Below are 25,210 nucleotides of genomic sequence, written 5' to 3' on the forward strand. Positions count from 1 at the left end.
ATGGCTGAGAACCAGGATATATGGCGTTCTTTTTGTGTTCTCATAAAACTGGTTGTGTTTTGGGTGTGTGTAGTGGGGTGGGAGGGGGAGGAAATGGTGGTGGAAAGACCTACCACAAAGGTTTGGATCCTGAGCTGCAGTCTGAGCAAGAAGGGGGCGGAAAAACCACACACACAGCCAAGCCAGGTAAAATAAATAAATGTATTTCCTGAAACAAGAGCCAAGAGAGGCTGGGTGGGCAGGGACAAGTAATAAGCAGCCCCCAAAGCCAAGGCACTTGGATATAATGCCGGGAATATAGAGTATTTCTGACAATGAATTTGCTTTCCTAAAACGTGTTGCGTCAGAACATCAAGTTTCTAGGCACTTCAGAATACACTATGGAGAATCAGTGGGAAGGTTTCCCTGAGGATAATGAGAGAGGCTTTATTCCCATGAACAAGTGCAAATTTCCTAGTAGCCTTTGCTGTTCAATAGAATCGGGAACTGCATCCCTCACTCACCTGACATTGCATACCTGAGAGACTGAATCAGCAGGGTGCTGAAACTGATTAACCCCCCATGAACATGGTAACAGCTGAAAGGTTTTGACCTCCTGAAATAAATTGCAGGGAGAGGGTGCAGCTTAACTACATCAAGAAGAAAATAACTTCTTTCCATTCCCTGACTTCACACTAGAGGCTAAAGTGAGGGCTCACTTTTCAATATGTACCTCTTTAAAGAGGTGGCAGTAATGTTTCTCCCAGGATGCCCTTCTAGGATGCCACCAGGCTGCTCCCTAGCTTGTGTTGCTGGTGCTACAGATAGGCCAAGGAAAAAATAGGAAGGGTCCGATTTCCCCGTCCCCTTCACTGTGCTTATTATCTCAGCATAGGTGTTGAGGGCAAAAGTAACCTGCAAAAGGGTCCATGATACTCCAGAGGCCCCCTGTTCTGCATTACCTGTCCTGGGCACTGAAGAAAGCTGGAAATGGACACAGAAGGAAGCACTGCTCCCTTACCTACCACTAGAGAGAATGCAATCACCCTAGCATCAGAAGGCCGCATTACTAGGCCTCAAGTCATCACTAGTGTGTCACCTCTCCATGTTGATGAACATTAAAGGTAAAGGTACCCCTGCCCGTACGGGCCAGTCTTGACAGACTCTAGGGCTGTGCGCCCATCTCACTCTAGAGGCCGGGGGCCAGCGCTGTCCGGAGACACACAGAAACACTGTTTACCTTCCCGCTAGTAAGCGGTCCCTATTTATCTACTTGCACCCGGGGGTGCTTTCGAACTGCTTGGTTGGCAGGCGCTGGGACCGAGCAGCGGGAGCGCACCCCGCCGTGGGGATTCGAACCGCCAACCTTTCGATCGGCAAGCCCTAGGTGCTGAGGCTTTTACCCACAGCGCCACCCGCGTCCCTGATGAACATTAAGGGCATGCTATTTTGCTATCCCTTAACCAGCCACGAGAGGGAGAACAATTCTTAATGTGTTTTACAGGACAGTGTGTAAGATCCATTCCCTTGCTGCCATCCACACCCTTGGAGATATGCCTGAATGAGAAAAGGAGAGGTGTGCAGGCTACAGTGATCTGCCACTTGTTTGCAGCGGAAGCTGTAGGTCACAGGACTGCCTCTTTGTCAACCCTAAGGTGAGTTTCGTGGCCCAATGAGGCACCTTTCGTCTGAGAGGCTGGTCTCCTCTTCACCTTCAGGGTCATCTTCACCCACATTCTTGGCCTCCTGGGTCCTCCTCTCCCCGATGCTGCTCCCCACCCCAGCCCCCACCCCACCGCCAATGACCGCAAAGGTGCCTGCGCCAGCCATGGTCCCAATGGCAAACGTAGCGGCAGTGCCAGTGCTCAGCGCAATGGCTTCTGCGGCCAACACAGCAGCTGCCACGCCGGCTCCAATGGCCCCGCCAGCTAACCCCACAGCACCCACGCCAATTGCCATCCCAGCTTTGAGGGCATGGGACTTGTAGCGACGGTGGTAGCGCTCCTTAAAAATTTGAGCTTCGTGCTTCAGGTGGTCTTCCAGTGACAAGATGGACTCTGTCCGGCCCGGTTCATCACCCTGCAGAGACTCCTCACACCGCCGAATTAATTCACACTGCTTGCTCAGAAGGCGCCGCGTCATGGACTTGGGAGTCACTTGCATGCCAGCAATCATGGGACGACAGAGCTCGTCCTGAGTGGAAGAAGGAAAAGATGTGTCAGGGTTACAGAACTGGGTAGGAGGAAAGGGAAACAGAAAGGAGATGCCAGTTCATGACCCAAGACAATCCCACTTCATAGTAATACAATTGTATTTCTCCTGCCCTTTCTCCTAGAGGATCATATGGCACCCGTGGGGAACCTTAGGCTTGGGAGCTAAATGTAACTCTCCAGGCCTTTCTATCTGGCCCTTGGGGACTCTCCCCAAGCATAGCTAGATCCCCTCTTTGCTAGTCACAGGCCTCACCACTCCTACTTCAAGCCCTTCTTGCGAGTTTGTTGTTGTTTTGACTCGCCGTAATGTGTCCATGAATTCTGGCAATGCCTGGTGCTTGCCTGGATATCGGATAGACAGAGATGTGTGAGTGTGTGCAGAAACTAGCCTACCGTACAAAAGTAAAGTCACTCCTGGAGTTTCACATCCTATCCAAAACATCTAAAAATTTAAATGTTTCTGGACAGTTCTCTCAAATGGATCCTACAGACGACACCACCTGTTATCCCTGTTATCCAACAGTGGTCCAATATTATAAATATGTCCTGCCACCAGCAACCTGCACGGCACATTTATTTCCTTCTCCCAAATCCAACCCTCAGAAATTCCTCAAAATCTTCTTTGCCAACATTTTTCTTAACCCACAGCCACATCTGTTGATTTGGTTCTGCTCATACCTGCTCTCTGATGAAATCTGCAAACTCCTGCCGCAGTTTTTCCTGGGTGTCCAGATTGTGTAAGGTGATCGCCATCTGGGGAGGGTGGAAGGAAAGAACGGAAGATTCTCATTTTTCAGTTGAGTCCCCGCAAACCCCATTGCCAGAAAAGGAAGGTAAGTGCTCATTCATGTACCAATCCTGCTTGTGCCGGCCATCTTCTTCAGTTTGCATATGACATCTTACTTGTGGTGATGGACAGGAATAGAGGAAACTGCCTTACACCCAGCCAAACCATTGGTCCATGTGGCTCTCCAGGGTTTCAGGCCGTAGTCTCTCCCAGTCTTACCTGGAGCTGCCAGGGATTGAACCCTGAACTTTCTGTATGCATAATGAATAGTCTACCACTGAGTTATAGCCCTTCCCTATTGATAACACAGCAACAGAAGCTGTCCCCCCCCCCCCCCACTCACTGACCTCTCAGTCCCATCTCGAGAAGGTTTTTATTTCATTTATCAAGTGATGGACACCAGTGGTCTGCTATCCAAGCACTAACCAAACCCAGAGCTTCTTAGCTTCAGCAAGGTTATTGTATTATTTGCCATTGAAATATACCCTGGCTGATGGATGCAGTGTCCAAAAATGCAGCTTCTGCTTAAATAGATCAAACAGGTAAGCCAAACGACAAGCAATATGGGGGCCTGGTCAAGGAAACAGAAGCAGGGCTGATCATGAACATCAGATGATGAGAGTGAAGTTTGATACCTGAGTGACTGAAGAGAAGCCAAACTTATACTTCTTCATCAGAGAGGAGAAATTCTGAAAAGGAGAGAGAAGAAAAGGAGTGGCATCTGAGGATGGGGTTCACAACTGTCCCCTCACACCAAAAGACAGTCACATACTGTCAGAAGCCACAGTGCTGCAGTTAAATACATTCACAGTCCACACGTACATCACATTTGTTTTCCCACACTGGGAGCATGTACATTCATTTGCTTTTTTTACAAACAATGTTTTGACTTTGGGCCCTAATAAGGCAACCTCACAGTTAAAGAGACCTTAACAGTTAATTAATACAACTAGGATAATAAAAATATCAAGATTGCAATGAGATTTAGAACAAACAAAGGTAAGAAGCAGAACCAATGACAAACACAAGAGAAATGGAGTTCAAGCCAGGGCAACTGGCAAATCCCAAAAAGGGAAAGAAAAGAGAAAAACAAAAAACAAATCTTGACTTTGGCAGCATGGCCTAAAGGAGTTGCAGCTCAGCCTGTGTGCTAGGACAAGCCACACCCACACTAACACTTGGACATGCTGAAGGGAGTCAACGGCACTACTGAGTTGCAGCAGAGTGCCTGACGGAGAGAACTTTCTCCTGGTTAGCAAAAGCAGCACTGGCTACACTAGACCTGAAGTACAGCTTAGCAATTGAGGTGAGTGGCAGGGATGGAAATGAGTTGGTCCCTCTCCCAAAATACATAGGAAGCTGCTTTATACTGAGTCAGGCCATTGGGTCCATCTAGCTCAGTACAGTGGTACCTCGGGTTAAGAACTTAATTTGTTCTGGAGGTCCATTCTTAACCTGAAACCGTTCTTAACCAGAGGTACCACTTTAGCTAATGGGGCCTCCAGCTGCTGCCACGCCACTGCTGTGCGATTTCTGTTCTCATCCTGAAGCAAAGTTCTTAACCCGAGGTACTATTTCCGGGTTAGCGGAGTCTGTAACCTGAAGCGTCTGTAACCTGAAACGTCTGTAACCTGAAGTACTACTGTACTGTCTGTACTCTATGCTGGCCAGCAGTGGTTCTCCAGGATTTTAGGCAGGAACCTTTCCTATCTAGAGATCAAACCTTCTGCATGCAAAGGTGTTGCTCTAACACTGAGCTATGGATGCTCCTAATGAATACAGGATGTAGCAAAGTCAGAGCCTTGGTCCATTGGGCTCAGTACTGTCTACACTGACTGGCAGCACCTCTCCAGGGCTTCAGGTAGGAGTCTCTCCCAGCCTTACCTGGAGATGCCAAGAACTGAATCTCGGACCTCCTGCATTCAAGGCATATGTTCTACCACTGAGTTACATCCACCCATTGGATATCAGCCAGGTCTAAATTATTTTTAGATTAGAACCAGTGGGTATCTATTTTTCCAAGAGTACACCCATCTACACACATACATACTAGCAGCCTTTCTTCACATAGCCAAAACAGCATCACACAGACACCGAATCTTACTTCAACCCTGTATTGCAACAGTTACATTTCAGAGAAAAACTAGACTTTGACTGGCCAGCTTTTAAGTCAGCCCCTACAGCTGTGCATTTAACAGTCACACGGTGTCCAGCTATTAGCATGCAATAATGTTTAGCTCTGGGCTGTGAAAAACTTCACCTGCTGAAAAGCAACACAGGGATGAAGAGCACCTGCCCTGCCACCAATGCTTATGGACTACAGCTCCCACCATCTCTGACCACTGGCCACATTGGCTGGGGCTGATGGATCTTGGAGTCCGACAACAAGAGGGCCAACAGATCAAACTTCTGTCATATGTACATGTACATGTTAGGGCAATGTTTTTATTGGGCAATCTCTTTTAGCACATGTCTGTACTTTAGTGCAATTAAACTCTAATTAACAGGAGAGCCTCTACTTCTTAATGGCGGTGTAGGGAGGTTTTCGGCAGGCAAAGTGCTTTTGCACTCAGTGTCTCCTTGCCCCCCACATTCCATGCCGGAGTAAGAGCCAGGTACCGAGACGAACTACCCCCATCCCCCCAATCCCGGGGGGGGGGGGAGGATTTGCAAGGATAATTGCCCTCAATCGTCCTTGTTTTCCCTTTGCCAACAATCTCTTGCTGTCATGGGGTCTTCCTCCATTAAGGCAGAGCGGAACCAAAAGCCTCTACTCTTTTATATAAGCCTACCCTAAGCCATCTCTTTGCACATAGCACATCTTCTTTGCCTATCAGAGCAGTGTGACGGGCAGAAATCCAACAGGTGGAATTCTCCGTGTTCTGTCCAGATTAGAGACTTGATTCTGCATCTCTCACCTTCACCTTGGCTGCAAGTTGTGCCCCTGTAAGGGCTCTTCCCTCCTGGTCACTCTTCACATGCGTTACAGCTGTTCTGGCTATGTCGTTCCCATAAGCCTTCAGGCAATCCCTAAAATCCTTATCCATGTCTGGAAGGGGAAACAAAAACAAAGCAGGCAATTCAAGCAAAGGAACTGTAACAAATGACGCTCTCAGAACAGCTGCTCCCCCTGGTGGCCACAAAGAATGATGCTGAAGGTTCAGTAGCCCTCCCCAATTTTACATTTGACCATGCCACTTAATATAAGGAGTGAGAAACCCAAAAGCACGTGAACAGAGCATTTGGAGCAGTAACTTAGAACCACAGAATTGTAGAGTTGGAAGGGACCCTGAGGGTCATCTAGTCCAACGTCCTGCACTGCCATCCATGGCTGGGCTTGAACCACCAACCTTCTGGTTAAACGTTTGCATTCAATACCAGGAATGGGGAACATGGGGTCTGTCCCATCAACCCCAGTCAGGATGGTCAGTGGTCAGCGTTGGTGACATGTCACATGTTCAGCCGCCTTGGTCTGGGGCTAGGCAATGAGAAGCTGTAGCTTCCACCCTCCTGCAGCCTGATCCAGGGTGCTGCTGCCCAGTTAGACATGGGTGGAAGAAAGTGAGAAGAAATGGTAGATCAAAGTGACAGATAACATTTCTTTGCATCACATTTAGGTTTGACATAAGTGGTGCCAAAGCCTGAGAAACTGGAAGGACCCAAGTTATTGCAAGTTGTTTTAAACTGTTTTTAACATTTTGTGTTAGTTCTTGCGACCCACCCTGGGGCCTTGAAGTGAAGGGTTGGTAAATAATGAAAGAAATGTCACTACTTCTTCTTTTTTTACATGATAGAAGTGGGGAAATGTTTTTCTATTGCTTTGGGGTTAAGTAGTACATACTGTACTGCTTTCTATGGGCAGACTAAAGAAACAATGAGGACATCAAAGGGAACCAGTAATTCCAGCCACCAGATAGCAGAATTAAGCAGTTTTCTCCTCTTTAAAGTCTTTGGCTAGCAAGGAGAAAACGCCACTATGGATTAACAAAGGAGTTTATTATGGAACCAAAGCTCCACTTAGTGGATGAATGAGTGAACAGCTCACATGCTGCACAGAGCTAATGCAGATTAGAGGAGCAAGAGTTGGATTTGGAGCTACTTGTGGGAATGATGGAAAGAGAAGAGGTTCTTACCTGCAAGTGTGCCCTCAGTTCCCACCACCAGCCTCTTGCCAGGGAAGGGCATCAGGTAGCAGCGGGTGCTGGTGTTCCTGAGGGCCTCCAGGGCCCGTGGGTGCCTTTTGGGATCCAGTTTCTGAGGAGAAAGAACGAGAGAGAATTAGATGTAGCCATCCAAAAACGACCACCCGGAGCCAGGCTTGTTGTGAATGGGACTTCTCAAGCACTCTTCCAAAGCAGCTAGTTGGGTTGGATTGATATATTCGTATTCATATTCATATTATTATTTATACCCCACACATCAGGCTGGGTTTCCCCAGCTACTCTGGGCAGCTCCCAAAAGATTAAAAACAGAATAAAACATCAAACATTAAAAACTTCCCTAAGCAAGGCTGCGTTCAGATATCTTCTAAAAGTCAGATAGTTGTTTATTTCCTTGACATCTGATGGGAGGGCATTCCACAGGGTGGGCGCCACCACCGAGAAGGCCCTCTGTCTGGTTCCCTGTAATCTCACTTATATCTCTGCATAGTTTTCTAACGCATTCAACATGCCATAACTTCAACAGTAAAAATAATAGAGCTGACAAAGCAAATGATAACTAATACAAACAGCAGTTGGAATAAAAATCCAGAATCCTACATACGTCCAGAAGCTAAAAGCAATTAGAACATAAAATCAGGAAGGGAGAAAGTACTTGGCACAAGAATTTAAATATGCCTATTGCAATGAAAGTAGTAGCCCGGTTACACCCACCAGGCCATTTCAGCCAAGCCATGCCCACTTACCCTACACCTGTCATCATATTTGATGCCAGGTGTGGGGTAGGTAAAGATGTGACTAGGCCCAAAGGGCATCTCCTATCAACAGCACCTGAAAAGTACAAAGCTGTGCCCTTCAAAGTACGTGGACAAAAATGAGTTATCTGCATCACTGTGATGACGGATGAGTGACCCTACCCACCAGTTCAAGCTGCCCATGAAGGTAGATGAGATAAGGACCCACCCCACCAGTTGGATCTCATTCTCCATCCCTGAATCAATGGGTCTGGATAAACAAAATGACCTTCTATTCAACCTTAAAAGGCCATAGATTGGGTACCAGGCAAGTCTTTCTTCGGAAGGCATTCTATAAAATGGGGTGCCGCCAACAAAAAGGCCCTCTCCCTGGTAACCACCTTACTCACATAGTTGGAATGGAGAAACTGGAGAAAGGCTCTCCATCCAATGCTTCCACTGTCACATTTACCTGTATGGTACTTTGGAGGTAATTCTGCCCCTCCTGGAATCCAAAGACAGGTGGGAAGAACCAGTCACGTACCAGGACATCAAGATGCTGCAACAGAAAGATGAAGCATGTGAACTGCTTTTCCTACAGCTACAATATGCTTCTATTACTCTCACACAATTCCTTTCAATGACCGCACTTTGAATACTGTGTCCAGCTCAGGCACTGAGTCTGAAAAGGGATAATGTAAGGCTGAAAAGGGATAATGTAAGGCTGTGCAGAAAAGTGCAACGCAAATGATGCAAACAATATATCATTTAAATCGGAACCAGTGAAAGCAGTGAATGTCCTGTGTGAGTGTCTGGAGGTGGTTGGAAGGTGGATGGTGGTTAACAGATTGAGGTTGAATCCCAACAAGACAGATGTTTCTGGGGGGACAGGGCAGGTGTGGGGTCTCCCTGGACCTGCATTGAGTAACTGCCACTAAAGGACCAGTTTGCATTTCTTAGTGCAGAAAGTATTGAGCTGATGTGTAGAGAAATTTCTGATTAATTCTGATTAATACAAGAGGATTCTAGAAGCTACTAGAAGTTTCTCTGTGTGAGAGAAGCAAGCAGAAGGGTCGTGATTGTTTTGGTTATACCTTCTGGAAGCTGAGTACAGCTGGTTTGAACTGGTTCTCTTATCTCTTCCAATTAAGGTCATGCTGACTATAAATATAGGACAGAAAGAGCCTGGGTTTTACTTTCTCTTTCTATCTCTCTTCCTTCTGGTGTGGTGTTCTGTACATAGTATGTTTAGTGTTAAGTTTTTGTACTGTAAGTGCTGCAACTGGATTTTTATGGACTGTGCCAATCCTGAATGTACTGGATTTGTAACCATTTATGCTCATTTGCCTTCAGCACCAGTAAAGCTCTGCTGGATGAAGTACAATTGCCTCTGGTCAATTTTTGGAAACTGCATCATGTTTAAGTTTTTCCTCCACACGTATGACAATGCATAGCCACTGGTTCTTTTGGACTCACCGCTGTCCATGGAAGCGCAGGTTAATCCAGTCAGATGGGCGGCTAATAATAATATTGGTATAATTATTAACAGTTGCATTTGTGCGTTTTTACCTTAGGAAAAATGTGAATAACAGGGAACATGACAGAGGCATAGAAAACAATGTCTGGTGTCGAGTAATACAGAGAGGGACATGCTCTTTTTCCTGTCTCATCCATGGGTCATCCATGAATGGTGTGAAATTCAGAACAAACAATGGAGAATCTTTCCTCACATGGAGCATTGTTTTAACTATGGAAGATGCAGCGACGACCATCAACCTGGTCAGGATAACGTTACCAATGACTACCATTGCTACTGCTCAGGTATCAGAGGCAATACTAATTGCTGGAGAAAAACAAGTGGGAGAATGCCATTGTGCTCAGGTTCTGTTTGCAAGCTGAATAAAGCCAAACATGGGAAGATTCAGGGCAAAGAAAAGGAGGCACGACTTCACACAACACATACTTAAATGATGGGATTCTCCCCAAGCCATACTCCCTCCTTTGAGCCCTCCTTGCATTCTGATAACATCTCTTGCTTGTCTAGATGAAGGACAGAGAGGGGAATGCAAGTGTCTGCAGAAACATGCCTACAGTACAAAGGTAAAAGGCAGTTCCCTTGGTTTTCTCATGTGTGCTTCTGGCCCTACTCACCATTGGCATGTGACACCTGGAAAGTGACCCAGAAAGAAGCATGGCCCCTTGGATGAATGAAATTCCCAACCTTGGGATAGGCAGAATTGCCCAGAGCTGATTTACATATGATTTGGGTGGACAAATCAATGTCTGCCCAATTATATATCGGTTTTGCCTTTTTCATTCCATATAGAGGTGTTATTTGGGGTTTGTGACACTCTCCTTATGATCGAAAAGAAATGCAAAGGGGTGTTTTAAAAAGCAACAACAAAAACAGTGGGAAGAACAAATTATTGGGCGTTTGCAAATGAGAGAAAAAGAGATGTGGGTGCCAGGCAGAGGAACACGAGGCTGGGAGAGGTGGCTGAGGCGACGGGAGCCCAGGAACAAAGGAGCTCTTTGACAGATCAGCGAGGCGGAGAACATGAACATCATGGCAATCGTAGGGGAAGGAAAAGAGAATGAAACAAAGAGAAGGAAGTGGAGCAGCTGGTGCACATTACCTGAAAGGGCTTTAATCTGCAGGAGCCTCCTACCGTCTCAGCTACATACATGAACATCTGTGGGCAGAGGAAGTGGGAGACACACCCAGGAAATGAAGAAATCTGGTTTACTTAGCCCTTTAGCCCAGCCCACAAGATCTATTTCCCTCTCAAGAGGCCATGGGCTTGAGAAGCCAGGAGCCAAAACCCCACTGGATAAATTTATGGCTATGGTATTTATTATATTGTGGTATTAGTTATGTACATCACCATTTGTATCCTTACTTCCCCCCACCCCCACAACATAGTTGGAGTCTTCTCATTTTATGCTCATAATATCTCTTGGAGGTAGGCAAAGCTGAGGAAGTCTTGACTGGTTCATGATTAATTGCATGGCTGAACAACATTCAAACTCAGTCCACAGCAATCTTGGTCCAAAAACTCAATCTACAACATCTGGAGGGCTACAGGACAGGGACAGGTGCCCTAGGGATTTATTGCCTTTCGCTGCAGTGTGCAGCATGGCTTACTCAAGCCATCTCTTGGCATCTGCTTTTCCAGCATTTTCTGGCAGTGCACGGATTCTCTGCTTGCAGTGTGAGGCAGTTTTGGCTGCATGGATTGTTCTGCTGGACAGAAACCTGCCTTTTGTCTATCAGGGACTGTTAGACATAAAGAAACTTTGTCCCTTCCAGTTCTATATATCCAGCCTTCTGCTTCCCTGAAACTTGGGGGAACGCAGGAATTCTGGATCTTGCCCACCCACCTTTCTAGCCCACATGGAGAGAACCAGGTATTTTTGTTCCAGCCAACTATTTCCCTCATCCTTCCCCTGGATAATGCTCAATCCCCCTTTCCCCTTTTACAATCCCACTCACCTCCAGGTATTCCAAATCTGGGTCCTTCATCATGGTGGCCAAATTGAGTATCTAGGAAGAAACAACAGGGGTGTCAGAAGATGCGCTGAACTTACTTTTGCAGCAGGAAGGAAGAAGAGAATGCACACCTGGAAAGGAGGGATCTGGTAGGAACCCACCTGATAGGAGCTGAGCAGCATGGAGAAAGCTGAGAGCTTGACACCATCTTCAACGTTTCTTTCCACATCCATCGACCCCTCTGTGTCCACCAAGAACATGGCAATCTAAAGGGACAGTAAGAGATTAATGGACTCTCATAGGAGAAGTTTCCTGAGAGAAAAGAAATTAGTTTGGTCAGCGGGCTCCAAAATACCTACTTATAGCTTATAGATGGCATGTGTCTGTTGTGGATGTTAAGCCATATTGGCTCCCTGTCCATTGCTGAGCCCAAGTGAAGGGGGTGGTATGGGCCTTGAACATCCTAAATGTCTTGGGATCCAAATTCCCGATTAAGCTCTTCTTCTTGTACCGGCCTGCCAATGTCATGAGATCTTCCAAAGAGGCCCTGATCTAAATACCCACCATAGATCGTAGAGGATGTGCAGTGTAGTGTAATGGTTAGAATATCAAACTAGGATCTGGAAGGCCAGACTTCACTCAGCCACAAAGCTCACCAGATAACCATAAAAAGTCACTGTCTCTCAGCCTAACAGACTTCACAGGGTGGTTGTAATTCTGCAAGGAGAGAGCCTTTTCTGTGGTGGCACTCCAACTTCAATCCCCAAGGCTGCAGTTCCAGTACTAACATTATAAGCTTTACAGTGCAAAGAGAAGACCTTCCCATTTGCCTGGGCATTTTAGTACTTTGGACCACAACTCCAGTACTGTCTGAGGCTTATGGGAACTATAGTCCACAACATCTAAAGAACAGCAAGATGGGGAAGGCTGAGTTAGGATGCGAGGAGTGTGGGGCAGAGATTATGTGGAATGGAAGTATTTCACGAGGACATCTCCAGGGGGCTGGTATGACCAGAAGGTCCCATTTTCCTTGAGGGAGAGAAGCTTTCTTCCTCTTGTTCTTTCCCTAGTTACCTTCACAGTCTGTGCTGTGCTGTTCTTACCTTTTCATGTTCACTCTGGACCCAAAATGGCCGACTCCATATCCACACACCCTTGGTGGTGGTGTTAGGTCCTGGTTGCCATTCAAAACCAGTCAGTGCTTCATCTTCTTGACCCATCCATGATTCATCCTCAGCCTCCTGCCAACAAGGAAGAAAGGCAGAGGATGGTGATCTTGTTAAACCCACAGAATGTTCATGAAGACAGGGGATGGAAAGGCAAGCTATGTGGCATTGAGCTAGATAGGACAATACCACTCTCTGATTCAGAGCCTATAAGGGTTGAAGAAAGCAAGAGTGTCTCTGGTTGCCCTCCCCACCCACCTGGAGCAACTGTCCTGCATACAATGTATGTCTCTGAATACCAATTGTAGAGAACTGCAAGCAGGGAGTGGACTGTTGTACTCAGGTTCTGTTTGAAGGCTTTCCATATGTATCTAGGTGGCCACTGTGAAAACAGGATGGACTACATGAAACTTTGCCCTGATCCAGCAGGGCTCATCTTCTTATACCTCTGATACCCTTAGATGTCCACACAGCTGCTTAACTTCTGCTCTGACCCCAAATGTGTCCCAGGGTATAATCTGAAGGTGCATGTGGTCACCACTTTGCTAAAGCTAAGCAGGTCTGGGTCTAGATGGCTGACCACATGCACACTGCCCTCATTTAAAATGTCAGGATATAAACAAAACAAAATAAATAGTATTTCAACTCTGACTTGCACTTGCACAAAATTCATTGCACAAAAGCCCGTTTTGTACAGCTTGATTACCTAGATGAGATGGGGCAACATGATCCGTGAAGGACATTCATCTAAGCTAGACCCTTTTCAAATGGAAATTCTGCAAGCATCACCTATTGACCCACCCTAACAACACACACAGAGAGAAGTTCCCATGCATTTGTTCTCACCAGGTTCTGAAGCCGCCGTAGGAGAAAGTTCAGCAGGAAGGATTTTCCTCGCCGTTGCTCCCCAAGAATGGAGACCAGGCAGACAGGGGCGTCCTTCACCTGCCCCTGCTCCAAGCAGCGGCTCAAGGCTTCCTCATCCAGGCAGAGATCTCCATCATCATCCAAGCCCACCAGCTGCACTGGCTTTCCTGGCTCCAGTATCTCCTGAAAGAGAAGAGAGATGGATAGGTTGCCAAGATCTGAAGATGCTCCACAGTCTGGCAACCCCATGGATCTTAGAGACGTCAACACAGAAGAAAGCACAGCAGATCAATTTATAATCGTGATCAGTTTTACATCAGGCTGGCAACTGAGCGTCTGTGCACCAAAATCTTGCTAGCAGATGACGACTGTTGGTCACCCACTGTATATACAGCTCTTCCTTTCTTGACCAATAAATCTCACCACAGCAGGCTAGAATTTTAAGGTGTTTTAGGGCATATTGCTATTTGGAGGTGAGCTTTCATAGCATTCATTTTCTACTGGGAAAACTCATTGTCAGAGGAGGAGCTAGGAAAATGCAAAATATGATTCCCCAGCCACCACTTGCATTGATGCTGTGATTCCTTCATGTTGCATCAAGTGTCCTAGTGGAAACGGTATAAAATGGTTACTTATATAAGCCACTTTAAGCCTCCCCAGATTGGGTCTTACCAGTTCCTCCTCAACCACCTCCTTTACAGGCAACTGTCCAATTTTTTCCACCAGGCTCCGCAGCCGAGTGTCCGGGATCATCCTCTCCCGGCTGCAGGGATGGCGGCATTCGGGGCAGCGGTACCCATAGCGCGAGGTTCCACTCCAGTGGGCAGAGAGGCAGACCCTGCAGAAATTGTGCCCACAGTCAATGGATACAGGGTCTTCAAAGGGTTCGAGGCAGATGGAGCAAGTTATGTCCTCTTTCAGGTCCTGGATCATGCCTCCTTTAGACGTCTTTGTGGGGCTTACCAGTGAGCTCAGCCTGCAAAAAGCAAACAGATAAAATACAGTACCTCATTCTGCTGTGTCCACAAATAAGGCCTTGGTTAAAGGCCAACTGTAATCATGTTTACACATTTCACTCAGTTAATTGTCTGGGATGTGACCTCCCTTAGCTGAATGCTCTTTCTTGGAAGAACAAAGTTGAAGAAGCCGTTTGTAATGTGCTCCCAATGAATACCAGGCTTCTGCTTAGACTCTGAAGGACCCTGAATTCTGTTTTTGCCAGCTGCTGTGGAAAAGAGAGATGGGGTGCATGAGCAAATCCACCTGCTCATTTCCACCTGGCAACCCCGCTGATCTTGAGGCCCATAAGTTTCCTCAGGATTGGGAAGGGGGAAGAAACACCAGCTGTGGCTTACTACCTGATTTCCAGCCTAGAGATGCCTTCTCTCAAGACACTGGAAGACCCTGAATTATGTTTATGCAGGCTGATATGGGGAAGAGTGATGGGGTAGGTGAGTAAATCTGTCAACATTTCTCTACCTAGTAGCCCTACAGATTTTGAAGCCTATGAGTTTTGTTGTGACAGAGAGTGAAAGAGAAACACCAGTTAAGGCTTATTGCTTAGACAAGGAGCTATAAACCCCAGACCTGTTATTAGATTGCCTCTGGGCAGGGCAGGCAGTCTGAGGAGGATGACTCATAGAAAAAGCTTCCTGGAGTTAACTCCTTATGCACACACCAAGATGGACACACCAAGGGTACAAAAATGAACTTCAGGAGACTTGAGTCCTACAGTGACACATGGGAATGCTCCCCTCTGCAAAAGAAGAAGAAGAAGAAGAAGAAGAAGAAGAAGAAGAAGAAGAAGAAGAAGAAGAAGAAGAAGACTCCATAGTGTTTATCTCCTTAGGAAAGTATTGTCCCTTGAACTAAAGACATCTTAGCAGCGATGTGCCCATCATAGTATTATTACACTTAGAACTCACCAATGATTCCAAAGAAGTCAAGGTGTCCCAACTCAACCCACTTTTATCCTCTCAACAATTCTGTACCATTACCCTAGGCCAGTGGTAGCAAATCTTTTGGAGATTGAGTGCCCAAACTGCAACCCAAAACCTACTAATTTATCCTAAAGTGCCAACACAGCAATTTAATATGGGATAATAATTAACATACCATAATAAAATGAGCTGGGGGGCTGACCTGAGTTGTTGAGCTTTTTTGGGGGGGGGGGCTTGGAACACAGTTGTTTTTTGGGGGGGAGAAAAACACTCTCACACATTATAAACGCTTCCTATGGCACGCAGAGCAGAAACAACACATAGTCTCAAGGATCGCAGGCAGCAACCAGTCAACAAAAACCCTTGACAAAGTCACCAATCGCAGGAACTACAGCCTGCTGGCTGCAAAAAATCCCACCAATCACCGGGGGTGGGAAGGCAGGGAGGCAGGAATACAGCTGCTTTGTGGAGGTAAGCTGCTGCCGGCGGGGAGGGAGTGGTTTACTCACGAGGAGGCGTGGGGGGAAGTGGCTGCCCAATTTGAAAACCCCAAACAATGGTACTGCTGGCATGATGGCACGTGCCAACAGAGAGGGCTCTGCATGCCCACTCTGGCACCTGTGCCATAGGTTCACAACCACTGCCCTAGGCAGAGAGATAGTGATTGGTCTGCTGCCCACCCATCAAGGACAAGGATGATTAGGGATTTGACTCTGGGTTTCCCCAGTCCCAGTCTGACACTCTCATTCCTATGCTACAGTGGCAGTAATAATCATGAAAGAAAGGTTGAATCAAATCTAGATATTGTGCTGATTCTTTCAGACATCATTTCCTAAGATATGCACTTCTTTTTCTTTCTTGGTAGAGCCAGTGTGGTGTAGTGGTTAAGAGCAGTGAACTTGTAATATGATGAACTGGGTTCGCTTCCCCACTCCTCCACATGCAGCTGCTGGCTGACCTTGGGCTAGTCACACTTCTCTGAAGTCTCTCAGCCCCACTCACCTCACAGAGTGTTTGTTGTGGGGGAGGAAGGGAAAGGAGAATGTTAGCTGCTTTGAGACTCCTTAAGGAGAGTAAAAGGTGGGATATCAAGTCCAAACTCTTCTACTTCTTCTTCTTTTCTAGTAGGGTTGGTGGGTGGGTGAGGAGAATAGCTAAACAAGAGCCAACTCACGGTTTAGTATTTGTGTTTCCCATCCTGGGGATAGGATGATGCTGGCAGCCTCCCACAGTATAACCTTCCCTGCTCCTAGAACAAGAAGATAATGTTACTGTTAGCCAGTGCCTCCTTTCCTCAGTATCCACTGGTGTAATGCAAGGAATAGAGAAACAAAGGAGCAGCAGGAGGAGGAGGTGGTAAGGGTGCATAGGAGATCACTAAAACACCTGGAGATCCCCCTCTTTCACCTCATTTGGGATGGAATAAATATTTATTTCATGATTCATTTATTACATTTCTATCCCACTTTTCCTCCAAGGAACTCAAAGTGGCGTACATACTTCTCTTCCCAGTGCTTTTGTTTTTTAAGAAGAAAAGGTGCAGATACTCACCATAAAGCTGTTACAGTAAATGTCACACTTTTAGCATGGGGGGGGGGTGCCACCCACATGTAAAAGAAGGGGAGTAAGAGACTCGGGGAAACCCAAAGGTTTGCCAATGTAGAAGAAATAGGGGGGAAACTTAAAGGGGAGGATGAACCCCCACAAACAGCCCATTGCTAAGTAGCCATGGCATGCAGACTATTTAGAGGAAGAGAAAATGGAGTGGAGTCACTAGAATTCTGAACAAAAACACTCCATGTTGCAATATTTAGCTGCAGGTCCCACATATATTTTTTCCTATTTACTTGTCATGTCTGGCCTGCCATCATTATAATCATCTTACACCTGTAAGTCATCATGCGGTGAGTATGAAAGTGTGAACCATCAGCTAAAAACGATGGACTTACTTAGGATCCAATGGAGTCACTTCTGTGTTTGGGGATAAAGGAGGCATTTATACGGGTGCAACTTAAAGGATGGCGCCAGGGAGAGCGAAGTTCAAATCGCCACTCATCTATGAAGTGCCAATCACATCCAACCTACCTTACAAAGATGCTGTGAGGGTAAAATGGGCAGGTGGGAGAACTACAGCTGTTGCCTTGAACTCCTCAAAGGAAGAATTTTCTTCTTTCTTTTTAAATGTCATGAAAGAAACAAACTGAATAAAATGAAGTGGAGGATGGCGGAGGCTGAAGCTGATGATATAATGTTTGTGTGTATGCTGCTCTCCCAGACTGAATAATCTACCAGTGGGCCAAAAACGTTTCAGGAAGTCTCTGCTGTACAGAAAGTGTAAGGGTGTTGCTCACAACAGGCTGGCGGTTAGAGATATCAACTCCACAAACTGCCAACTTTAATCTTTTCAGTCGTAATGAAGCTCCAACTGAGGCACCTTTCCTGTAGTAGTTTTTCTTTTCTTTTTCCATTTTTAAAATTTTATTTGCTTAATTCAAATAAACAAAAGAAAGATTCTTCACCATCCATTAATACAAAATTATAAAGCAAATCAACTAAAAGGGGAAAAACCGTAATATAATAAAATAAAGAATATCTTCTTACTTTACATATAACTTCCCATCCACTCCATTTTTCACAAATTCATTATTAACTTATTGCCAAAACTTGTCAGATTGTAATGAAGCTCCAACTGAGGCACCTTTCCTGTAGTTATCAGGCTAATCTAGACAAGCATGCCTACACAGAGAAGCAGAAGTGAGAAAAATCTACTCCAAAGCTATTCTATGATTGTTTTTTATATTGCCATTTTATGTTGTAAACCGACCTGAGATCTACAGAAAAAATACATACAGTGGTACCTTGGTTCTTGAACTTAATCCATTCTGGGAGTCCCAAAACCATTCGAAAACCAAACCGTAGCTTCCAATGGGCTGCAAGAGCTTCCTGCACTCAAGCGGAAGCTGTGTTGGATGTTTGGCTTCCGAAAAACATTCGCAAACCAGAACAAGCAGCGGAGAAAGCCAATTGGGCACCTGGGGCGATGTGTGTGCCCTGGGCCCAGAGGTGGGGGCAGCCACCCACAGGGCGGGGCGAGCTCCATGGGGCCTCCAAGGAGTCTGCCTGCCTCCTCCCACTCAGCTGCCCTGCAGCTGGACTGTTTGGAGCAGAGCAGAGCCTGCGGGCACCCAAGCAACCGCATCACTCCCAGGAGAGACACATGGCTCCATGCTGAGTGCCGCCTGGCATTTTGTCACCCCCCCCCCTCAGTGGTGACACGCGGGGTGAACCCCCACCCCCACCTCACCCCCCCTTCCTCCACCCCTGACTGGAACACTTCTGGGCTTGAGGCGTTTGGGAGCCAATACGTATGAGTACCAAGGTGTTCGAGAACCAAGGTGTGACTGTACAGTGGTACCTCGGGATGTGAACGGGATCCGTTCTGGAGCCCTGTTCGCATCCTGAATGGAACGCAAGACACGACAGTGCGTCTGCGTGTGTGCGGGTCACGTTTTGCGACTTCCACGCATGCACGTGACGTCATTTTGACCGTCTGCACATGCACGAGTGGCAAAACCCGGAAGTAACGCACTCAACCTGAAGCGTATTTATCCCAAGGTATGACTGTACTACTGTAACAACAACAACAACAACAACAACAACACAGTTTTAAAGGCTATAGATTGTTTAATTATCCAAAGGCCTGGGAGAAGAGGAAAGCTTTTGCCTGGAACTTAAAGATATCTAACAAAGGGGCCAGGTGAGCCTCCCTTGGGAAAGCATTCCACAAGCAGGGAGCCACCACAGAGAAGGCACATTCTCATGTTGCAACCCTCCGGCCCACTTTTGAAGGAGGCACACTTACCCAGCTTTGGGAAGGCAGGGCAAGGGCTGGGGAGAGGCACTCAAATGTTGAGGGTCTTAAGGACTGCATGTGGCCTCCGTGCCTTTTATTTGACCAACCCTGCCTGTTTGGCCAAATGGTGGAATGGAGATAAGCATTGAACAATAGCAAATATTTTGTTTTGCAGTACAACTCCCATTAGCACCAGCACTGGGGTAGATTGCCTGGAGGGCACCAGGTTGCAGAGACCCACCTAGATATAGGGAAAGACCTGAAAATGCCCTTGAACTAATGGAGCAGTCATGCAAGCCTCTGCATTAAAAAGAGATGAGGAGAAACTGTGTCAGAGGCGAGGAAACAGATGGCAAAGATAAGCTGGGCACTTCTTTGTTTTGTTCTCTTGGTTTAAATGCTGCCTGGTGCAAAACTGGGCTTGCATAAATGTCTGAGAGAACCAGGTATGAGTGGGCAAGAGATGAGGGCAGAGGAAATCCTCCTTGGTGGTGGTTTAAATCCACAACATTTCTTCTGCTCAGTTTGCCAGCTTCTGAAATAAGATACCGGGCATCTTCGCCAAAGGATGCAGAAAACTCTTTTCCCCTGGATGTAAAGATCTGCATGTGCTCAGAGGCACTTATGCATCAGGTTATGTGACCTTTTCTTCCAGTGAAGAGAGCAGCTTCCCTGTACAAAAACCTGTACATGGAGGACTGTCCTAGAATTGTAGAGTTGGAAGGGACCCTGAGGATCATCTAGTCCAACCCCCTGCAATGCAAGAATATGCAGCTGTCAAACCAGCAACCTTGGCATTATCAGCACCACGCTCTAACCAACTGAGCCAGGAAGCCATTTCAAATATGAAAGCTCCACACATGCATGGGAGCCCCTGCAATCAGTTTGCACCATCAAAAGTGGCACTTTATAATTAAATTCCAACCCTGTGCAAAAATGACCAAAGGCACATTTATTGAACGTTAGAGAATTCACTGCACTTACATTAACTCAGTGATCTTGCCCTTTAATTTCTTTAAAATTACTGTGGTTTCCTTCATTAGGTGGAAGAACGTTGGCAGATTTCCTAATTGCTCTCTCTCTCTCTCTTGCGGATATTTACTAACAGTACATCATGCAGGCCTTCAAGACCTGTGCAACCTTCTCCTTGAGGGTTCCTTGAGGTGCCCGTTTCTTCAGATGTCTGATTTGGCCACAGCAGCATACGCCTTAGTTACATCCTGTTTGTATTACTGTAACCCACTCCGTGTGGGGCTGCCTTTCAAAAATGCTCAGAAACTTCAACTGGCTCAAAGAGCTGCAGCCAGTTTGTTGACTGGGGCTCACTATAGGGAGCATATGACTCCCCTGCTAAAGCGGTCTGCTTCTAAGCACAATTCAAAGTGCTGGTTATGACCTATAAAGCTGTACAAGGCTTAGATCCAAGCTATCTGAAAGACCATATTCTCTTATATGAACCTGCCCGGCTTCAGAGATTTTCAAGGGAAGTATTTTTCTTAGTCCTGCCACCCTCTCTGGCACGCTTGGTGGGGACATGGGAAGAGACCTTCTTGGTGACTTCTCCCAGATTTTGGATCTCCCTCCCTGGACAAGCTAGGCTGGCTCCCTCCTTGTTGACCTGCTGCTGACATTGGAATACCATTTTGTTCCCACAGGCTTTTGGGAATTGACAGCTTTTATGGAAAGGGCTGGTGCTGTGCTGTTTTTTATTGTAATTATTTGAATGTTTTAAATAGATTTTATATCTGTATATACAATTAATTATTATTATTATTATTATTATTATTATTATTATTATTATTATTATTATCATTTTCCCTGAGTTTAAATTGATTATAGTTTTTATCTGTAAGCCACATAGGTGCCAGCTCCCTGGGGCCCTGGGTGCCTAAGCACCCACAAAATCCCCCATGAAGGGGCCGGGCACCCACAAATTTCAGTGCCAGGGCCATGCACACTGCATGGCACCCAGGGCCACAGGGCCAAGCTGGCACTCCTGGTAAGCCGCCTTGAGTCCTGTAAGGTGAAATGGCAGGGTATAAATAAATACATTATTATAATAATAATTTGTCCTTTCAGGCCAGTCATCGTATGATTTTACCCATTCACTGCACATATGCAGAGTTTCTCTCCTTCTTTCTGCTTAGAGGTGCAAAATCTACACAGAAGGTCCTCAGCACTCTCCATACTCCCAAAAGTATGCTCCAAATAATTGCACTGTTATATTGTAGGAGAACCAGGGGTCAAGGATGAAAGAGAGTGACATGCCTAAAGCCAACTAGCAAGTTTCTGACTGAGGGATTTTGGCTCCCTGCAATACAGCTCAGTATCTTACAATCTGATCCAACCCGTGAATTGTACCATCAATTTATCCCCAGGTGACTGGGTTTGAAATTACAGTCTTAGTCAAACACCACTACACTACAGTGGCTCTGGTCATTAAACCTCAGTAGCAACAATAAAGGGTGTTGGCAGCCTTTAAGTTATTGGAACAACGCACTATATGTGTCCGAGGAGCTCTGATTTTGGAGTGAAGATCTACACCTACTTCCTCCCAGTCTTCAGCTTAATTTGAACCAGGGGCACTTAAAGTGTTAAGCCCAGAACTGTTACCTTCACTGCCAGCACCTAACCTCACAGTATCCAAAGCAAGAACATCAGGCTGGATCCAGAGGTTAAGTTAGCTACACTTTTGTCCCAATGGAATATAAAGTCAAGCCATGGCCATTGATTTCAACAGGACTACAGAGTAGCTTGAACTTTCTTTGTATCCAACCCACAGTGTCTGTGAGCATTTACAAAGTGGTTCAATGAGTCAGTGTGTCTGGCTCTTAACCAGAAGGTTGGTGGTTCAAGCCCACCAAGGGATAGCTGTGAACAGGATTCCTGCATTGCGGGGGTGGACGTGGACTAAATAATCCTTGAGGTACCTTCCAACTCTACAGATACTACTATGATCACTGACACACAGAAGACATGCATAGGACACCATATACTGGCCTTCCTATGCAAAGAGGCTGATAGAATACATTTTGTACAGGAGCAGAGCTAGAAATGTGTGCTTGAAGGTTAGCCCTGCCTTTCCTTGAGATAATACCCTTCATTTATTCACTGGATTGCCATACCAACACTGATACATGTATTACCGAGGCAGTTTACAGTAAAAACATAAAACAACTAGAATTTTAAGGGAGGAGGGAAGGTTGCCATTTATCATTTCTGCTAGCCCTTCATTGACTATAATGGGTACAAAGTATAGGAGCCAACCCCTAGGGGCTGTGGGGACTTCAGCCCCCACAATAAAATCTTTGAGGGGGCGGACCCTCACAAAGTTGGTGGGCATTCCCATTCAAATAGTGTGTGTGTGTGTGTGTGTGTGTGTGCGCGCGCGCGCGCGCGTGTGCACTGTGCCATGTGATCAGTTATGTGGAACGGGGCTTACCTGGGCCCCCACAATATTTTATTCAAGTTGGCACCCCTGGTGTAAAGGTATTTCTGATTAGAATGGCTATAAAGGTATGTTTGGTGAGAAATTGGCTCTCTTCCTCTTTTTACCCCTTAACTTAGCAACTTTTAGAAGTGACACATTTCAGGCAAATTGAACCAAGGAATTGGAGACTCAGGCACCAACAGGGCATGGATAGCCAATGTCTGATATGCCCTCCAGATATTTTAAACTACAACCCCCATCTGCCCCAGCCAGTATAAATTACTGGTCAGGAATTACTGGAATTGTAGGCACCAAGTTGTCAAACCCTGGACTAGGCGGTAAGGCAAAGAGAACAGTGCAGCACGAAGCTTTCTTAACATTGCAATAACACCGAAATGATCCCTATACATTCACTTCGATGTTTTTATGCCCAATCCTGTCCCCGAGCCGTCCTCACTCCTGCTTCGTATCAAAATGCACTCGTAATGCATCCAAGGGGAAGAAAACAAAACAAAACCTGCAGCTGTCAAAGGTGGAGCTGAAATCCCACCCGATCTTCAGGACGCGAAGTTTCCCAAGCAACGAAGGCAGAAAGACGAGGAGGCTAAATCTATCTTTAAAACACAAGCAAAAGAAGAAAGAAGCCCACGAGGAACGAGGAAGAAGGGACGGGAGGCTCTCTCTCCGTCAGCTGAGCATGACAACGCATGGCACAAGGATCAGCCTCCTGCATGACAGAGGAGGCAGGAAAAGGGGGCGGGGGCGGAAAGAAAAGCCCCTCACACAGGAGATTCATCTGCGGGTGCACGCTCCTACCTGCTCCCGATCACGCTCCGCAGACCCCTCAACAATGCCGGCGGGCGAAGGCGTAAGAAGTGAAAGTAAAAACATCGCTGTTGCGCGAAGAACGCACAGCTACTTCCCCATTCTGGCGATGCTTCTGAGAAGGCAGGAGCGATTGGCCAATAGAAGGTGACTCCGGACCGTGCCTTTTTCGGTGAGGGAGGGGGGGGAGAGACTTGGAGGAGAGAGACAGAGGGGCGGGGCAGCGAGAAGAAAGGATAAAGGGAAGATAAAGGAAATGGACAAGAAAAAGCGAGTCAAGTTGTTTTAACATTCTAAGGCAGGGCTTTGGCGGGGTGGGGACGGATGAATCAGTCCTGTCTGACTCTAGCCCCCCTCTCCCCTCATGCACGCGCACACAACTCCTGCTGACACATGTCAACTTTCCCAGTTTCTGGTTTGTTTTAAAACTGCTTTGCATGTCATCTCTGCCCTCTCCGCAAAGGTGGAGATCGTTGTTAAACTGAGCCACCCTATGATAAAAATCGAGTGTTGCAGGTGCATGGCCAGGGGCGCTATCGTCCCTCTCTGACTGCCCCTTTCCCTCCCATGAAATGGATTTTGGAATTCTGATACAAGTTCTTATCCTCATAGGAGCCAATTCCTAGGGTCCGAGGTCCCTTCGCCCCCCTCCCATAAAATTTTGGAGCCTTCTTCACCCACCCCAGTTGATGGGCATTGCCATTAAAATGGTGTGCTTGTGCCACGTCTTGTGGGGTGGGGTTTACCTGCGCCCCCCCCCCCCAATATTTTCCTCAAGTTGGAATCCCTGCTTACCCGCCACCAGAAATTTAGAGAACCATTTTTTCCTTTCTTGTACATGCATGACAGATGAATATCTCTGGAACTTAGCTTTCTTTGAATAGTGAGATTTGGTTTTTTAAAGAATAATCACCTCTGTGTCTCAGTAAGAATACTGGGCTGTATCCAAGCAAATGTTTACTTCACTCTTATTATTAACCTGGAGTTTGTTGAAATAGTTACAGTTTCGCTTCCTGAGTGCTTCTGAACCTATGGCAGCCACACACAACATCTGCAGTCTGGGTACATAGATAGATTTGTTGTTGTTGTTTAGTCGTTTAGTCGTGTCCGACTCTTCGTGACCCCATGGACCAGAGCATGCCAGGCACCTCTGTCCTCCACTACCTCCCGCAGTTTGGTCAAACTCATGCTGGTAACCTCGAAAACACTATCCAACCATCTCGTCCTCTGTCGCCCCCTTCTCCTTGTGCCAGCATCAGTGTCTTCTCCAGGGAGTCTTCTTTTCTCATGAGGTGGCCAAAGTACTGGAGCCTCAACTTCACGATCTGTCCTTCCAGTGAGCACTCAGGGCTGATTTCCTTAAGAATGGATGCGTTTGATCTTCTTGCAGTCCATGGGACTCTCAAGAGTCTTCTCCAGCACCATAATTCAAAAGCATCAATTCTTCGGCGATCAGCCTTCTTTATGGTGGGGGATGGTTGTGGATGCTTCCTGGTGAGATCAGGAAGCTCCAGGCGCAAGGAGTATGTAATTTTGCTCCACAGTTTGGTCTGAGCTTCAGTTTGGGAAATAGTGGTTGTGGTTGGGGTGTTTGAGAGAGTTACTGGAATTCCTTTATTGCCGATAATTTGATTTTTACTAGCTTCTCACATTTTTACCAGGTAGTGAAAAAGTAGGTTCAGAATAGAATAGAATTGTATTGTGTTGGAAGGGACCACAAGCATCTAGTTCAACCTTCCCTTGCCTCCGAAAATATACTTTGTCAC

At 46.4% G+C, this 25,210-nt stretch overlaps 1 protein-coding gene across 3 annotated transcripts; it reads right to left on the minus strand.

Annotated features, from left to right (window-relative positions):
* Positions 1–187: 187 nt before the first annotated feature.
* Positions 188–23,581, minus strand: RNF112 (ring finger protein 112). 3 transcript variants are annotated; one of them, XM_077917154.1, is made up of 14 exons: positions 23,436–23,581; positions 16,511–16,585; positions 14,069–14,372; positions 13,376–13,579; positions 12,467–12,604; positions 11,525–11,629; positions 11,367–11,417; positions 10,510–10,566; positions 8,346–8,432; positions 7,113–7,233; positions 5,898–6,028; positions 3,615–3,668; positions 2,871–2,945; positions 188–2,172 (listed from the first exon to the last, which is right to left on the minus strand). In XM_077917154.1, the coding sequence occupies exons 2-14, from the start codon at positions 16,531–16,533 to the stop codon at positions 1,630–1,632; spliced, it is 1,893 nt and encodes a 630-aa protein (XP_077773280.1). In that variant the 5' UTR covers positions 16,534–16,585; positions 23,436–23,581; the 3' UTR covers positions 188–1,629. The 3 variants fall into 3 exon arrangements, with proteins under 3 accessions (XP_077773280.1, XP_077773281.1, XP_077773282.1); XM_077917155.1 differs by lacking the exon at positions 23,436–23,581 and adding an exon at positions 17,422–18,392; XM_077917156.1 differs by lacking the exon at positions 16,511–16,585 and having other exon boundaries at positions 23,436–23,573.
* Between the last annotated feature and the right edge of the window lie 1,629 nt (positions 23,582–25,210).

Source organism: Podarcis muralis, chromosome 13, assembly GCF_964188315.1.
Source record: "Podarcis muralis chromosome 13, rPodMur119.hap1.1, whole genome shotgun sequence".
Lineage (NCBI taxonomy): Eukaryota > Metazoa > Chordata > Lepidosauria > Squamata > Lacertidae > Podarcis > Podarcis muralis.

Coding starts and splice junctions, on each gene's coding strand:
- RNF112 (XM_077917154.1), bottom strand. CDS start 16,533: ATGGGAAACACAAATACTAAACC. Junction 10,567..11,366: donor CAGATTTGGAATACCTGGAG/GTGAGTGGGATT, acceptor CTCTGCCCACAG/ATGTTCATGTATGTAGCTGA. Junction 3,669..5,897: donor AACTTGCAGCCAAGGTGAAG/GTGAGAGATGCA, acceptor TCTCCTTTTCAG/AATTTCTCCTCTCTGATGAA.